General features: G+C 38.0%; 1 protein-coding gene across 3 annotated transcripts in view; it reads right to left on the bottom strand.

Annotated features, from left to right (window-relative positions):
- LOC105564350 (atrial natriuretic peptide receptor 1-like) overlaps positions 1-18324 on the bottom strand; it is a 107894-nt gene that overhangs the window by 40379 nt on the left and 49191 nt on the right. For all 3 annotated transcript variants that reach the window (XM_012016661.1, XM_012016663.1, XM_012016662.1), the window contains 11 exons: positions 16293-16407; positions 12373-12707; positions 11121-11212; positions 10725-10863; positions 10303-10384; positions 4417-4552; positions 3343-3420; positions 2471-2548; positions 2167-2271; positions 1107-1353; positions 480-638 (listed from right to left, as the gene is read on the bottom strand). In XM_012016661.1, the coding sequence (XP_011872051.1) occupies positions 480-638; positions 1107-1353; positions 2167-2271; positions 2471-2548; positions 3343-3420; positions 4417-4552; positions 10303-10384; positions 10725-10863; positions 11121-11212; positions 12373-12707; positions 16293-16407 (1566 nt within the window). The remainder of the gene's footprint in view (positions 1-479; positions 639-1106; positions 1354-2166; positions 2272-2470; positions 2549-3342; positions 3421-4416; positions 4553-10302; positions 10385-10724; positions 10864-11120; positions 11213-12372; positions 12708-16292; positions 16408-18324) is intronic.

Below are 18324 nucleotides of genomic sequence, written 5' to 3'. Positions count from 1 at the left end.
GTTTCCGTTGGTCTTCTTCATTAAAACACTTATGTGTATGTATATTCTGTGTATAAATTGACGTATTTCTATTAGATATTTTTTATTTGAAGCACTAAAAATTTTCTTATCAAAGCTAATGTGCAATTCGTATGACTCAAATGTGCGATAAACACAAATTTAAGGGAATAAAGGACTAAGAGCCGTGACGGGGTGTTAGTGTCTATAAATATTCAACATTTTTTAATTTATTGCGAAAAACAAATTAGATTTCTCTCTGCTATTACGTAATCTTCCGAACGATAGGAAGGTAGTTACAAATAACAGCCAACCGATGTTGTTGGCTTCCAGTCAAATTAGTCGTAATGCAAGTTATGCATATCGAAAGAAACAAAGAAAAATGTATCCTAATTACCGTTTTTGTTCGCGTAATACAAAACGCGACGAGAGGAACAATTGCTTCGTATCCGCGATTATCTCGAATGACGTTAAAGACTCACCCTTTGGAGAGAGTTCGTTATTGTCCCCCAAGTAGAATGGCCCTTGGCGCACCACGATCTCGTGAACGATTATAGCGAAGCTGTATACGTCGCCTTTCTGAGTGCCCTCGGGCGGTCGTCTCTCCATCCTCAGTAACTCCGAAGCTGTCCACAGCTGTTCTACAAACACCAAATTTCCTGCTCTAAAAAATCAGAACGGGTCGAGCGGTTTGTCGCAGCCCCCCCCCCCTCCCTCTCTCTCCCTCTCTCTCTCCTTTTCCGCCCGTCGTCCGATCGTTATTGCAAATATAAATTACAAATATTTGAAGAGAAATAAAAATGTCGCATAAAAAAAATATTCGTCGCGTTTAAAACTCTTGCAATATATACGATAAAAATTATTGAATAAACATTTCTCCCGCGCAGTTACTATTGATAAACGTATGCGCGGCAAAGGAACTTGTCCAAATAGTTAAATCGCCAAACAGAAGTTTTGCACGTGTACTCTAGCTATTATCTCCACTTTTGCCCGCGTTTTCGTGCGCTTGGAAAATATTTGGCGTTGCAACTACGATCGTTGGGAAAATATCGCCGCGCGAGAATGCTTTACGGGCGCGCATAACCGGGCTCGCATAATATGATACGTACTCCTCCAATAGGCGTAGCTGTTCTTGTCGCTATCTTCATCCGTATCCCCGCTCTTTCTCAGCTCGTGCAAGCCGAAGTCGGCGATTTTTAAGACGAATCGCGAGTCGACGACGCAGTTCGAAGACTTGAGATTACCGTGACTCTTCACTTCCGACGCATGGAGATAGGCCATGCCGCGCACGATATCGTGTATCAGGGAGCCTCTGAACACTCGATCGAGCTTTATCTGCTCGTTCTCCAGTATATCCTGTCCAACAACATAAGTTTAAGGCACCGGTGTAGCGCGCAGGCTCGCTCTTATGCAACCTTACATCCCGGTCAAACGTTCGAACACATTGTACGCTTCAATGTTATTACTTTATATATGCGCATGTCTCTCAATATACAGAATATTCTATATTTTATGCGTCTCCTTTGACACACAATTTCTTTGGTCAGTTATATAAATGTTTCGCGTTTAGAATTGCAATTCGGGCAAAGCAAGCTAACAGTCGGGTACTTGAAATTGCATTATAAGGTAAGACAGGTATCCGATAAAATACAGCATCTTTTGTTTCGCATACAGGACGCCTGTAACTATAAACGAATGCGATTAATAGTCCACCACGTACACTTGCTCGCAGCGCACATTCGCCACTCGAACATTAATGCAGACTATATATACAAAATGTTTCATATCTTATGCTTTAATTACAAATATTGCGACCAGTTTAATTGATTCTCTTTAAAGAAAATATTAAGGGAGAAATTGTATTCTGTATCGTAATTGATCTATTTTTAATAGTGTAACATTCTGCCTTTGCAATCTCTAAAATGTTGTATTAATTAAGTTAGTTAATTAAAGTGAATTGATAAAATTAATTGAATTAGTCGATCCATAATTATTGTGCATGATGTTAATGTTTTTTTTATTAAGAAAAACATTGCCATTAAAATCAAAACTGTAGCACATTCTATACCAGTAGACAGCTATCTCGCTTTAACTTAGTGACACGCGGGACGTAATTATTTCCTCGGTTGTTCATCAAAACTTTAAATCGGAACACGGAATGCAATTCACCTGGAGAGATCCTTTGGGGCAGTATTCGGTTAGGAGACAACAATGCGGCGGCTCGAGACAAGCACCGAAAAATCGTACAAGATGATCGTGCTGAAGATCCTTCATCTGCGAAAGTCACCAACATCACCACTCATATGAATTAAAGTCTGTTACATGCAACATCGGTTAGCGAGGGGGAAATCACGCGGAAAGAGAGAAACATCTTATTGGGAATTGCGTCCTGAAGTAGTGAGTTGTTCTTGGCAAATTAACATTGACAATAATTTATGAGGTTCGACATGCGTTTGCGAAGTCAGTTACTCACCCGCTTTAGTTCCAATAATAAAGGTCTTGAGATCTCCACTTTGTTCTTCGGTATCAGTTTTATAACGACTTTCGAATTCTGAAACGAATTGCGATTTCACGGTCGGCGGAAATATTCACTGACAATTCTTCGATTGTTACCCCGTGAAAACCAAATGCCCATGAAAAAGTGTATTGTGTGTATGTACATATACACACAATACACGCACACACACACACACACACACACACCATTTTCTATCTTGCAAAACGACACGCGAAAATATAAATTGGATCAATATTGAATACCGGAGAATTTCGACGATCTTTTTATTGTTTAGCAACAAATAAGCTTCGTAAAATAACTCAAGCTCTCAAAAAGTCGATTGTAAGAACGCAAATCTTATGAAAAAACTTTTCTAGAGTTGGAGCCGCGCGCTTGCGATGAAATCATTAACAAATCAGTTCTCACGCTACGTTTTCCATTCGAATGCACTTGTCGCGCGATTGTTCGACGTTCTATTGAAGCAATATCCCTATTTAAAAAAAAAAGTAGAATGAATATTGATTGGCAGACAGGAACAGCACACACTCGTATTCGACGTTCATGAAATATATATATACATATATACATATGTGTGTGTGTATGTGTATTTCAATTGTAGACAATATATGTTGGCATTTACTCCTATTAATGCTGAAGAATTTGAACTAAAAAAATCACTTGAAAACAAGTCGAAAAGTACATTTTCTCATGATACCTACGTAGATGTATCATGACTGATTGTTTTCTAGATTTTGGTTAGTATTATTAAACTTATAGTCGACGTGATTGACATCGCGTTATACATGCATGCGATTTAAAGATAAAATAAAGACGAAACATAGTCTAACCTTATAAAATCCTGTCGGAACATACTCATTTCTATTAACACCATCTAGCAGACTTGCGTTATCCTCAGAATAAACCGTCTGGAACAGAGATCGTCTCTTAAATAATAATTAATTAGAAGAAAGTTACGCAAGATTATCTTAAGCTACTAATTGCAAGGAATATTTTAATAGCTTAGGTTATATTAGCTTACTTCGTAGATCTTAGTAGATTTCTTTGACAAATTTAGAATTGATCTTTCCCGAAGGAAAACTTTGAATGTTAAATACCTTAGTAATCACACCTTTAATTGAAAACAAACGCGAGTGGAAATCAAGTTGAATAGAGTAAATTCTACTTTGTTTAAATATAATATAAAAGTTTCGTTTGAAAAAAAAGTTCTCCGCTCGCAATTGTTTGAAATCCGGAAATAAATGATTGAAACCTCGACATTTCAATTAAATGTAGTTTAGTGCAAATTGGTCAAAGACTCTCGTTAAGTCGCAGATTCCGACGTGCTTTGTACGATCGTGCAAACCGATATAATATCAAGGCTAAGTGGCATTTATTTGTCTTCCGTTGTTTCTTTCATTCGGTATAAGAAAATAAGAGGAGTACGAGGACGAAATTATAATAAAAAACGGATGCTTTCTCTTTTGCTCCTGCACCGTAACGGCACGTAAAGAAATGATAAGGGACGCGTCAACAGAATAACGTACAATGGAATAAAGTCTTCTTTATGGTTGCTACTCTCCCGATGCTCCGGAAGTGGGTAAGCACTACTCAGAAGTAGTACTTTCCACCATTGTCCTCTTTCCTTTCTTCTGAGATCCCGCCCAAGGTACGAACACCGTTCTCTCAGGAATAAAATTATTGGAATAAATAAACGCCATTGGAATGAGCACTCGAATGAAAATTCGATCGCCATCGCGACGTTGTTTATTTTATCCACTGTAGCTTGTCGCGACAAACATTTGCCTAATCCGCTCGAATTACTTTTCCGGATCCCGAGATAATCGAATTGTCGCTTCCGTGAGCGAGGCGATGAGTCTTACGTCAACGATCACGCGAGAAATCGTGCTTTCCGTCATATTTACCATTCGACTACCGCCAAACTTATTCGCGACTAGGGAGTACAAGGAGCCCCTTGTCTTCGGGTTAGGCTTCACGATTACGTCCTCCCAATGCACTTTCCACGTCATGGAGGCAATTTCCGCTTCCAGTTTGAAGCGCCTGCAAAATAAACGATAATATTATCGGCGATCGACTCTCGCGGAGGAGAGTCACAGCCGAGGCGCGTTGAAAAAAAAAAGAGGAAGAGTTTACGCAATATTTTATGGCCGCGTGATAAACCGCGCGCCTAAGCGTACGTGTCGTGGATTAATTCCGGACAATCGCATTATCTCTCTTTCCCCCACGGCAAAGAGTATCGCGCGCTTTTCCTTGGTTGATTAACGAGATGCTTTTTATCAACGGCAATTATCATGCCGCGTATATAACGGAAATATTTTCACGATGACTCCGTCCGCTGCAAAGATGCAATTTGTAAACTCGGTAAACTTGCGTGTGCACGTGTGTTTGGTACCGCATGTACGTACACGTATGCTATCCGTTCGGTATGTTTCGCCCGATATCTACGAGGATGATGTACGGGGACGTGTGCGAACATACGACTAACAAGTTTCCAACCGGCGCATCGGTGTGCGTACACGTTGAACAGCGCAAGAGGTAATTACGTGACGGCGTATCTCATAACGCCTATCTGTCCCAGGCGGGATATTATTCCGCGCATAAAGGCTTCCGTGTGCACGGAATTTCCCGAACTAATTGTAAATGAGTTCGATATATTCATCGGAAGTTTACCGTGTCAAACGTTCGCGGGGTGAATTGCAAACGACGAAAGCGCAATCCTACAACCCTGCGTATTTGTTAGGGGTTGTTGGGCGACACCGATGCGCGCAGTATCGTCGAACTCGGTCGATTCCGTAGATTTGGTAGCGTACAACGCACTGCGAATTCTCGCGGACAAATGCGTGGATTATTTTTGTGTACTCGGTATTTTTGTAGCGCGTCGAATTGCGTATCCGGTAGCATTGAAATTCGATATGTTGCGTGCTATCAGCGCTCATGTGTCTATGTACCAGGTTTAGTGCCCGACAGTTATCTAATAATATGCGATATATGCCGCTAAAAAACGTTATCGACAATGTTTCCTTCTCTTTACGGCTTTCAATCAAATTCCCTTCAATATTTAATCTTAAAAGGGCGAATTACAAGCCAACATGCTCGTCGTTTCGGCGTAACGAGTACGTTGGCTTTTTATACGAAATAATTTTGTCTCTGTTTCACGAATGTAAAGTACTATATTACAGATGCGTAAGGCTTTTGAGGCGAATTCTCGAAGCGAAACGCGTACGCGGCTGCTCGTCGAAAAGGCATCTTCTACATAAAATAGAAGACAAAGACAAACTGCATAATTTGACTGATGACATTTTATACTTCGCCCGCGTTACCGGCATTTGTATCTCGTAAATTATAAAATTATTTCAACAATTTCTAGCAAAATGTCGCGTAAACTAAACTGTCCGCAATGAAAGATGCAAATAATTTCAATCGTGATGTAATTTAATTTTTCAATTTATTATAATAATTTAAAATACTTGAACAGACTTCGATAAAAACATTCCGTTAAAAACATCGGTAAATTCAACGTTCGATGGCTGAAGCGATAGCTGTCTTGTTCGATAACCGTACACTGTATTAAGCAGAGAGATCGTAATGCGCGTTAAAGCAAGTTGTAAAACTGTGCAACCGCGCTATTGCATCCCTGATTAAAATTCTGCGGAAGTATACGACGTGTGTAAAGCCGAGTTATAATGAAAAACGACACGCAATAAACCCCGACGAAGAGCCGGGAAGATACGATGATAATAATTATCGAAAACAGATCGTTGCCAAACGTACCGAGCTTAATGTTAAGCCAAGCATAAGACCTATCGGAATCCGTTTTATCACATAATTTAACGTATACGTTGTATCGTAAGAATATATAAATCAAATTAAATTTTGTAGGTGTTCACATAAATACTTTTACATCAAAGCAATAAATTCCCTTTTCCAAGTAAACGTTAAATCTAATTGGCGTCGATGACTCATTAAAATTAATTGGGAACACAAGTATGTAATATACTTGAAAAGAAATAGAATCTTTGAAATTTGTTTTAAAGTGTTAAACATCTCGTATATATATTGTCGGTATATTGATTGTCACAAAGACCTTGGTGTTTGTTTTCGTTCGCGGTGTATAGCATGCCGTTATAGATAAGAAGTCGTGCTATCATTCGCCTACGAAAGGTAGCGACGCGTGGCCGCTCCATCTACCGTCGCGTTAATCTTGGGACACGATCGCAAGTACCAAGAAAGCACACTTACACCTTACGATTGTTACAATAAGCAAGTATTAAAGCCTGTGCTGAAACGATTCATAAGTGTAGCGAGATGATTTTATCGAAGTGTATATTTCAAACAGATAAATGAATATCTTATGGTTCTTGCAGATCAGCGCGACAACGCGCGATTATGCAATGAGCGTATAGGTTTTATGGGAAAGCGTACTACTTTCCCATAAAGAAGCCCAGCCCTGTACGCCCGTTGGATTATCGCGCGTCGCGTTGTCGCGCTGTCTGCAAGAGCCATTACTTTGTGATCTACAACGTTTTTACGTGCAAATAAATAATGCGTCTCACTGTGTCGGTTCTCACCAAAAAATCGTCGTCGATCGAATTCGTAAACTCCGGAGAAATTGTCGTGTGACGCCGCGTCGCGTTCGAGAGTGCCGTGTTAACAGACGGAGGCCTGTATTCACAGTCAGATCTTATATTCAAGGCTGTCTCGAGATCATCTTCAGATACTCCGTAGCTAATGAAACGTTCTGTACAGTATCTTTAAATAAATTCAAGACGGTCTTGAATATAAGACTCGACTGTAAGCCCAGCCCCGAGACTTCTCTTAAGATAGAAAGACTTGTGTTAACAATTAATCCGTATGCAACCGTAATTACGCGTTTTCAAAAGTGTAGCGTCGAAGGAATACGGAGCTGACGATGATCAGAGAAGGAAAAAGTAGCAAGTATAGTGAATACAGTAAATGAGTACAGTTGATTTATATATTTTATATTTTAATTATATTAAATTACCGTCTATCCCTCCCATTTACTCATGCACTGATTTTAGTCTAAACTTGTATAGCCCCATCCATGTATTGATCGAATACAAGGGAATATGGTTCGGTAACAAGACCTATAATTTTGCACACACATGTGTGATCGCACGTAATTAGAGGAAATATGTCTTGGATTAAATTTTACAGTTAATTGTGTAGTCCCACCAGTTAAGATTCTGCTTCCCTTCAGTAGATCGCGACTAGTTATGGATAAGTAAGAATATCACGCTACATGAGTAAAAACGCGAGGAAGAAATAGTGATAAGAACGGGTCGGTAGGGATACGACAGGAATATTTTAATTCGAAAATTCGATTTACTTGCAATAAATTGAAGAAATGTAAAGTTATAATACAGTTTTTTTATATTGATTTGTAAAATGAAAATTATTTAACACTGACGCCAGATATATTACACGAAAGCGACAGAATACGAACGATATATGCGCAGAAAAAGGGATCTATCAACAGTATCAGTGTAATTGAAATAAATTGGTTGAGACAACATGAGTAATAATGAATGAAAAACGTCAAACAGTTGTCCTAATAATCTGAATATTTAGTTCAATGCTTAAAATTAAAATTAATAGCAAATACAATCGAGTGAATTAGTTGTTTGTGGCAGCCTGCGATATCAACGTTTAATTTTTCCCGTGTGGTAAAATTTACACGCGTGTACTAGCTACGCTTACACTTGGCGCGAGACACTGCCGTGTCTCGTGATCAAAATAACTCAATAAATACCTGCTTTTTAGGTAAGATTTAATAGCTTTTACCATTAATTAACAATTCCATTCGGATTCGTTTCAAAATGATCGTTGATTGTTATTAATAAAAATTTTATTAAATGTAAAAACGTGAAACTGATTGCTGAACCAACAATCAAATATTAGCTCTTTTCACCAAATTTAACGATCATGTATTGATGTTATGGACTCGCAAATATATTTTGTACAATTTTTACGAGTTTCAGTAGTTGGAATTATCGTTATTTGTTATTAATCAAAATTTATTAAATGAAAAATCTGGTATCGTTTCTAATAAATTGTACAAATTTCATATCACATTTCACGTTATATAACTAATCTCTTGATATATTTACGATTTTCAAAATATAAGGATCCTGAAATTTATTATTCCATATTTCACGTATTTTTGAAGACTTTGTGTAATCTGGCTTTAGTGAAATGTCTTGAATGTAAAAGTAATTTGTCTATATTCTATACATATAATTTTGCATTGTACACTTTATAATAATGAAATTGGTAGAGATACCATCATAAAATTTTGTTGTAACACGCGTTATAGATCGTCTAAAATGTATGTGATACATTATATACGTAACACTAATTACATAATACTAAAATTATAAAATGTGATTATATGTGATATTGAAACCATTAGATAGATTCATAACATGTAACGTTGAAAATGTTAAATATAACGTTGAGGCTGAATATTAATATCTAATAAATTTCCGGCATATGTAAAAACAATTTAAGCTTAGATATTATATATATGTATTTGTTATGTCTGATTAATTAATATAAAAGTTACATGTTAGTGAATTAAAGAAACATAAATCGATATCGATTTACCTAATTATGCGTGCAAAACATTAATTAAATAAATTGTGACAATTCGTTATTGGGTCAACAACTAATTATCAGTTAATCTCACTCGTAAAATTTTTGCGTCCGTATTTCTGACACTACTGAATCGCAGGTATACTCGACTAAATTACTTCGGGATTACTTGGGATTATCACCGCTGGATAGAAGGGGACAATTCGTTTAAGCTCTTGAAAATGTTCTCATGGCTGACAAACTGAAGAGACAAAGGCACTTGGCGAGCCAAGTGCTAGCGTAGAGTTGGACAGATGGTATTAAATCGATTAACTCGCAGCATCTGAGAAATTTCAGAGCGGATAAGTGTCTCGCTTCACTCGTTTCTTCTTTCTTTCCTTGCCTTGCTCCCCTTTAACCGTATCGTGCTTCAAAGAAGCCGAGGAGCTTCTCGGCTATATGTTCTCGATATGTATATATCCACTTAGCGTGTGCTACCGGGGGTTATCGAGATTATCTCTTCACGAAGTAGCAAGCGAGGCAACGACGTCTTTTAAATTTCTAAAAGCGAATCTATGCCAATTATAATACGCACCAATCAGCGCGAATGCTAGCGAATATTAAATGTGTACATTTCAAAAGCATAAATTATTTGCAGTACGTATTTTAGTTTGACGTCAGTTTCACTTATTGACTTAATTTGCCGATTAGATAAAGTGACATCGTCGTTCATTATTTTGGAATATTTCGTTGGGTGGATATGCTATTATAGATTAATACACTCAATAAGAAGCTCTGCTGCAATGGGAAACACAATTCCTAGTGGAAAATGATTTTGCTAATCTTATCCAATTAAAATTGCAAGAGAAAAAGAAAGAAAGAAAAAGAGAACGATCACTGAACCATGTGTAATTCAAACCGAGAACACGCCATCGGTGAAATAATTGAAATTGAATTTCACCGGGTTTTATTACACAAACAATCCATTTCACAAATATCTTTTTTCCCCTCCGCGAAGTATGTTTATTCGGTATAAATGTTGTATTCCATTTTATTTCTCGCAATAAATCTCAATTCACCAAATCCCAATTCCTCCAAATCTCAATTCGTCAAAAGTAATACTCAGTGCTATCTATATCGCCGTCAATATTGATAAAAGAAATATATGAAGTTGTAGTTTAAAAACAGGTTGGACTTACCGATAAATAAATACTGAACCTACGACGAGAACGACCACGATGGAGCTCAATACCATGGAGAGAATAGCATATCCTGGGAGAGCTGTGTCAAACATTAGTAATTTAAATGAAAACAAATATACTTTTTGAGAGAGAGAGAGAGAGAGAGAGAGAAACAGAGGGTTTTATCTCTAGAAAAATACGGAATTATACTGGCACAATTGCGAGGAAGAAAAATTCTATCTTAAAATGTTTTATTTCGTTCTAGTTAAATATTAAATGTTTTTAGTAACCGAACGTAATTAACATTTATGCAAATGTGGAAATCTTTTTAACCCTCGTCGCGATTGCATATTTCTGCCGTATTGACAATTTTACATAGCACTCGTATATTATTTATTTGTTATTACACTTATATTATTAACAAAGCATCACCCACTCACAATTATCGGGGCATAACATTCCATCGAATCCGCAGGTAGGCGTATCCGGGGGTGGTTCTAAACGACCACCGGCCCAGTGAATTTTCTTCCCGGGGATATATTCCAGTGTTTTATTCGCACCGTAATAATTGGCCACAATCTGCGGGAAATTATTTCACAAATAAGATGAAAAGTGCGGAGAGGAAAATGAAACAATTACGTGAATGCATTACAGAGCGAATAACAATACGCGTCAGAAGTAACTACTGTCAGATTTTAAGCTCGGTCTTAATATTATATATTAAATTCGCTATCATCGTGCAACGTCGCAAATTAAATTATTTTAGTTGCGGAACTACGGGCGAAACTGTACCTTGCAATTAAGCATAGATTAGTTATTAATTCTCGGCGTCTTACCTCGAATCTAGATGTTTCCGGATTCATGTCCAGCAGGGAATAATCCGCAATTCTGTCGCCGTTCTCATCGATTTTTACATCGCCGGTTATTCCTAGAAGTGGTCATAATTATGCAAAAACAAAACGGCATTGCATATATGATTACTCGGTGGGGCTTAATCAAAGTTGAATATTACAGCCGCGGCAGGCAGTTGTGGAATTGTTAATTCTCGCAAAGCTTCATTTCACGGTGTGGTAAAATCTCGCGTGGGCGATCGCTGCAGTTCGAGATAACCGATGTAGAAATGCAATGTGAGAGAATGCATGTAGGAGGATCTAGCGAGGACAAGAACGGAACGTATTAAAACACAAAGCGACCTGGCAATCTAGCATTCCGTTCGACGTCAGCTACGTCAGCTATAAAATTCTCTCAGAAAACTCGAGGATCGAAGGTCGAGGCGAAATAGCGTGTATAAAGGAATAAGAGGTAGTCATACTTCAAAGATGCTTGCCTGGCAGATGAGACGTGAAGCCAGAAAGCAATTGTTTGCATTCTCATATTGCAAGATAAAATAACGTAAACTCAGACGGATTGACAAATATTTGAGTAATATACATTTATTTACTGGCAAGCTCAAACAGTTTCTGAAAGATGCTGCCAAACTGATTGAATTTATAAATAAAAAAATACCGAGACTCCAGAAAAATGAAAATATTATAAACATTCAAACTAGACAGAATACAAATGTCGTTAACACGTAAACTTGATAATGTGTAAATCGATTCCATTAGTTGTAAAAGTTGGTAAATTGTGGCAAAAGAAGTTAACAAAAGATTTTTGTGAATGATGATTCGCTGGATAATTAATTTAACTGTTCTGACCACAAAGCATCTTTAATTAACTGTGGTACTTTCGACTGTTGTGCACCTGACGCAATCATCATTCACCCTTTCTCACATCGTTGATTCTCTCGTTCTATAGATTTGAGTTCTATAGACCTGCAGCTTTGTCGACTACGATTACAAACGGCGAACCATCGGCGTAATGTAACACTGATGCAACAAATGCAGATAATGCGTAACGCAAATTCCATCGTTGTTTCGTCGTTAAAAGGTAAATGCCTATCGTAAATCCTTAAAAAAATTCCGCGCGAGGGATCCCTCCATCCACTTATCCGGTCGTCGTTTTCGCTAAAGTCGCGCAAGATTGACTGACAGGAATGACTTTCGCTATAAATGTAAGCAACGATAAATGAGAGAAGCTGAAACTTACCCTTGAAACTCTTTCCCCACATTCTGCGAGTCAAATTACCGCCGTCTAGGTTGACCTCACCCGGTTTCTCCGGCAGACTCTCTTTAACAGCGAAGGCGTAAAGCAGCACGGCGTCGTAAAACGAGCTTACGAAGGTAGAGACCAAGTTCTTCTTGAAGGTGAAGTTGTATTTGCTCTGAGCCAAGGATTGAACTTCGCGCGAAAAATTCACGTACTCCAAATTGTCCGGGGTGCGCGCAGTCAACGTTAACAAGACCTGATAAGCCTTTCGAGCCTTCTCGTTCCTCTCGTCGGTGTCGCTCTCGACTCTCCATGGTTCTTCGGAATCATTGTCGCTGGAATAACAATTCACTTATTTTCTAATAATAAGTTGTTCACACGCTCACACACACACACACACACACGCACGCACGCACGTGTTGATGAGACAAAAAGATTTACGTGTTCGTTGGATGATCGGATTTCAAAGACTTTAATTTTATACAAATTTTAATGTTATAAAAACTATATTGTCCTAAAGTAAGCAGCTTTTGCTAATAATGTATCACGTATTATACCTAAAACCTTTAGAGAGAAAAAAATATTATTATTATCTTAGAGAATTATTGGAATATTTTATTTGACGTTATCATATTAAAGCCGATATGACGTTACATTAAAACAGCTTGCAGCATAAAAATTTCACTAAGAAAAGATTATATTTTAGTAGATCTACTTAAAAGAATATATCAAATTTAATATCCCAGATGTAAAGTTAAAATTGCTTTTTATTAAAAAAAATTTCTTATTTTACGTTTGATTAAAATGAGTTTATAAAAATAATCTCTCATATTGAGAATTGTTAAATACATTTACAAATTTTTACAATTACGTGTATTTCGTTTCCTCAAATGTTACTCGTTATACTTGAAATCGTTAATATTAAAGCGACACATTATACGTGACCCAATTAATTTATGTTTCGGTGAAACATCATTTAACTACACCGTGACTGAGCAGCTTTTCACACGTACCGTCACCAGAGATCATAACTTTCATTTTATGATGCTCGATCGTTACGTAATAATTGGAACATATAAAAGCCACAAACATCTACCATACGTAATGCGTGTAACACTCGAATTACAAGGCGCGAAAATTCTCACGTAGAAAAATCCGTGATGCCCTGCGGCGAAACGACTGTAGGTCTCATGATTAAATAAAGTGACGTCGTCGGAATAACCCGGCGTCACCGTGGGCGTCCGCACCGACGACTTGCTTGTTTAATTTTTTATTTCTACATCTTGCACGTCTCTTCTGAACTCTTAGGCGAGCGAATAAATCGGCATAGTTCGAAAGCAATCTCAAGTCGCGCTTGTCCCGGGAAGTTTTCTCCGCTTGGCATTCTAAAAATTTCTCAACTTTCTAATCTACGATAGGAATATTGGAGAGCGCTCGATTATCCAGAAAAGAATTGCCGCGTACGTTCTCTAATAAATGTGAATTTAAAAGCTGTGATATTTTTTTGTCATCTGCGACGGGCTGTTGTAGGAAGGCCATCACGGATAAATTCTAACCGGAAAAACTGGTGATTCGAATGAAACTTTCAATTACTGTTAAAGTCAACGCCAATCGTGCTGCTCTGACCACGAGATGGTCAGGTTGCTTTTCGTCCCGTGCTCGTTTTAAATCTCGCATGAATCTCGTTAAATCGAATGTTCATCGTTTCTCGTCCTGGAAAAAAATTTACGAGATCGCGATTTCGCTAAATTCGCGCGAAAAATTTCGCTTACTCTATTTTTCCTTCCGTTAAATGTTCCATTATGCCTCTATTACTGGCACAATGTTGAAATTTGTACATTTAATAGTTTTACACAGTTTGCATAGATCAGCAGCTGCGTCTAGTCTCACTCGACTATAATCTAAACGAAGGGTCGCGGTTTGAGGTTTCCGATACGACGGATTGAATTCCACTCGACCCGAAATCGCGCGATATCCTTTATTAACAAGAGCCATTGGGAAACAGAGAACGAAGCGGAAATGCAACGAGATAGGTATCGAGTACAAATAGTTTTGTTTTCCCAGAGACAGATAATTCTCCCCATGATGTAACCGGATCATAACGAGCCATCTGTACCACCGCTAAAATTCAAGATCCGCTTTGATTTCGTCTGCAGATACAAGACCATCACCCGAATAAAATCATCAAGAAAACAAAATAACATCCGAGAATGTGATCGTAAGGAACTTACGATCGCGAAGAATCACGTACTACGTTACGTTTACGACGATCCGGGATTAGCAATTTCCCGGGGCGGAGCGTTTCAAGGCCTCGTTAAACAGCGCGATTGTATGATATATACTCGTACTTTGTACAAACGGGAGATTTAACACCACCCGACACGCTCACACGATCGGTCGAACTTCCCTCTAACATTCTAGAAACGTCTTTTCACCAAGTTAACGGTATATATAGCTTTAGCCTGCGAAAGGACGGATCGAATCCGTAAGTCGCATGTCAGGCAGTTTCTTTATTTAATGCGAGTGCATCGGACGGTATTAGTGCTCAATCGTATACCTACATAATAGGTACATAAACGCAAGTTTATCTAAGCGAGCAAACTGCCTCGCGAGCCCACGCGAAACGACCGCGTGGACGATATGTCAAGGGATAAATTAGGTTGAACTCTAAAATCTGATCCTTGATAGTATAAAATAGCTCCTTGTAAGCGAAACGAACGAAGTAAATGCAATTGTTTCATCCTAGCGTTACGTTAGGTAACTAAACTAATATTAGCATATCCAGGTACCAGTTAACCTGGTGGAAATTGCTTCTAGTTATTTAGTCAGAATGATTAACATTGAAATATAGCGATATAATCATACCGATGATATCTCATTAACAACGGAAAATATTTACATACATTTCTACAGAGAGAAGTTATATTTCTTAAATTCTTAGTTTGCGTGAGTAAAGAATAATTTTTTCCCCTACGTGGAACGAGAGCGTATATTCTTCGATCTGAGGAGACACGTTCCACGTCGTCAGATCCCATTTTAATCTCTTTTTATTTGCTCCTCGTCCTTCCGTGAGCACTGAAGACAGGCGAGACGTATTTTATGCCAATTTTCCTTCTATATGGGACCAAGTCGTAGGTACCGGGTACAACTCCCACATTCGTTTCAATTATAAAACGGCTTTGGTGTCCGAGACACGCGCCGTTATACAAGCACCTGTTTATGCCCCAGTTTTTTGACATGCAACCTGCGTCCTGCAGATTTCGTGCGTTGTAAATTGATTTACAGCGCAAGATATATCTCAAATAACATTTCGCAACTGCGCCATTAAACAGCGTAGTATAAACTGAAAAAAAAAGTTTCGCTACCGTAGATATCATGATTTGCTAAAAATATTTTACTGCGTTAACTATAAATTTCTAAACCACAGCAAACGGTCTGCTGTCGCACCTAATAAAATAGACGCAGTAGCAAAATATTAGCTATTACAACTAAACATTAGCTGTCCATATTTTACAACTGAAATTTAGTTTACCACATGCAGTTTTTAGCTATGGCGGCTACATTTTTTCCCATGTACGAAATTTTAATATTTATACATAGAACATTTCAGACGAGCAATCTTGCATCTCGGAAAGAGAAAGATTAAAAACGTGTTACACGCAAAGATAGTTCTGTGTTCCAGTACCACTTTTTCCTCGAAATTATCTCTACTTTACGCTCTTTTTAAAACACGCCAGGATTATCTTATTCTGATGTCCTGTTTAAATGTTCATGGTACGTTACATTTATGTGGCCGCGCGTATATTTATCAGTGTACTTTTCATTCTGTATGAAACGCCCGTAATAACGCGCTATTCACGCCACAACGAATAACACACGCAATTACTTAGTGGTAAAATTGCGAGTTCACTTGGCCTCACCTGGGGGAGAGCTCTATGGAGAAGAAGACGTATTCCCCCGAGTCCACCATCCCGAGCTCCTCGGCAGCCAGCAATAGTTCCCGGATGGTCGTTGAATTAGCGCACATCACCACGACTGAAACAGAGGGGGAAAACGATTTCTTGGGAGATATGTTGAGATCTATATAAATATTATCGCGAACTGTCGAACCACTTTGCGATATGCGCTCGATCCAATCGCATTTGCAGTTTGCTGCATACGAATGTGACACAAGTATGTCCACTTAATTTTACGCGAATATACAGTCCCACGTGTGTTGACTTGTGCGCAAGTGGCGTATAGTTTTTAAAATATGATTAGTCTAGGTGCATTAGTAGATGATCTATCAAGATGTTTTGGCTATCAACTTTTTGCTAGCAAAGTTACTATTTTGATTCGTATTCCTATCTCTTATTTTATTTAAAACTCGTAATTGTGAGCCTCATAAATACATTTTCAAATAGGTTTAACAGATAGTTTTAAAAACTAGAGATTATGTTTTTGTGATAAGATTTTTGGAATTTTTTGTACATAATTTCCATTTTTTCAATATAGATCTATTGTAAAATGGTTTATAGAAAAGGTAAATTCTTCAATTATATAACTTTATATAATTGCAGAAATTAACAGGGTTGGGGAAGTTACTTTATAAAAGTATCTAGTTACAGTTACAGTTTTTTCGCTAAAAATGTAACTAGTTACAGTTACAAGTAACTAATTTTGAAAAGTAACGCGTTAGTTACTCAAAAAGTAACGAATCGTTACTTTGCGGTTACTTTCTTGCAATGAAAATAAAAATATTAAATCTGTAGTAGAATTATAATATAAAGTGTCGATAAAGCCCGGATGGCACAAAGTATTGGCGTAGTATTGGGAAATAATGTAAATGCAATACCGTGCAATTATTGATACGTAACATTGGCGTTACATTAGCCTTTATTCTATGTTCAATATTATAATTTTATTGGACAATCTTGCTATACAGTCTAATATAGTTTGTCAGCCAATTTTTATATTTAGCAGTTATATGTATAATTTATGCATATTGCAGAATTTTACTTTTTATTCCATTGTCGTGTGTAAGTTTTATGATAAGGGCATACATATTCAACTTAGACATCTGCGGGATGCGAAACGAAGAAGATTGGTTTTTGTTTCATGTCGCTACGTCGATTTTTCGCCGAGTTATAGCGTTTTAAAAATCGGGCGCGCGCGCACCCATTCATTAGACAAGGCCGCGCGAGTATTACGCAAGTATTACGCGAGCTTACTACGTCTCCAAAAAACTGGCATCAAAACATACGAGGCCCAGGGGTTCGGTAGTAACACCGCCGCGCGAGACGCCACGGGAGACGCCGCATATACGCGTCGTCTGCTGCTTCTACCTCAGGATTACGCGATCGCGAGTCGATATAATCGTCAATAACTTGGCACAGAAAAATCGTAGGAAGATGATCCTGGTCTCGTTGGAAAGCTAAGATTTCAGCGCTTCTAACGAGATAAGAATGGCTTATCTCGGATTATTAGTTTATGAGGAATCGTTTAATATTTCTGAAAATAAAATTGATTGTCTTCCGAGATCGAGATTGCGAGCCGATATAATCGTCAATAGCTTCGCACAGAAAAATCGTAGCAAGATGATCTTTGTCTCGTTGGAAAGCTAAGATTTCAGCGCTTCTAACAAGATAAGAATGGCTCATCTCAGATTATTAATTTATGAGGCATTATTGATAAATTGATTTTGTCCCAAGATCGAGGGTGTGAATTAATCTTTCGATCGGATGAATCTCTCTCACGTCGTGCATTAAATAGCAACTTTAATTTATGTTCATTCAATATTCATTTTTCCATATATACACATATGTAATTGCACAGTTTCTTGTTGATAATCCCCTCCTCGGGTACTACCTTGTCGTGGTGGAGGGGCTTAAGTACCCTGAAGGGTTACTCTCTAAAAATCACTCAGTGGTTTATTACTGAAAACAATGAATATTCACTGATTTACAGTAATGG

Source organism: Vollenhovia emeryi, unplaced genomic scaffold (genome assembly GCF_000949405.1).
Source record: "Vollenhovia emeryi isolate VEMERY1.0 unplaced genomic scaffold, V.emery_V1.0 DF939166.1, whole genome shotgun sequence".
Classification (NCBI taxonomy): domain Eukaryota; kingdom Metazoa; phylum Arthropoda; class Insecta; order Hymenoptera; family Formicidae; genus Vollenhovia; species Vollenhovia emeryi.
The sequence above is the reverse complement of the archived record's forward strand: the minus strand, read 5'-3'. Positions and strand labels throughout refer to the sequence as shown.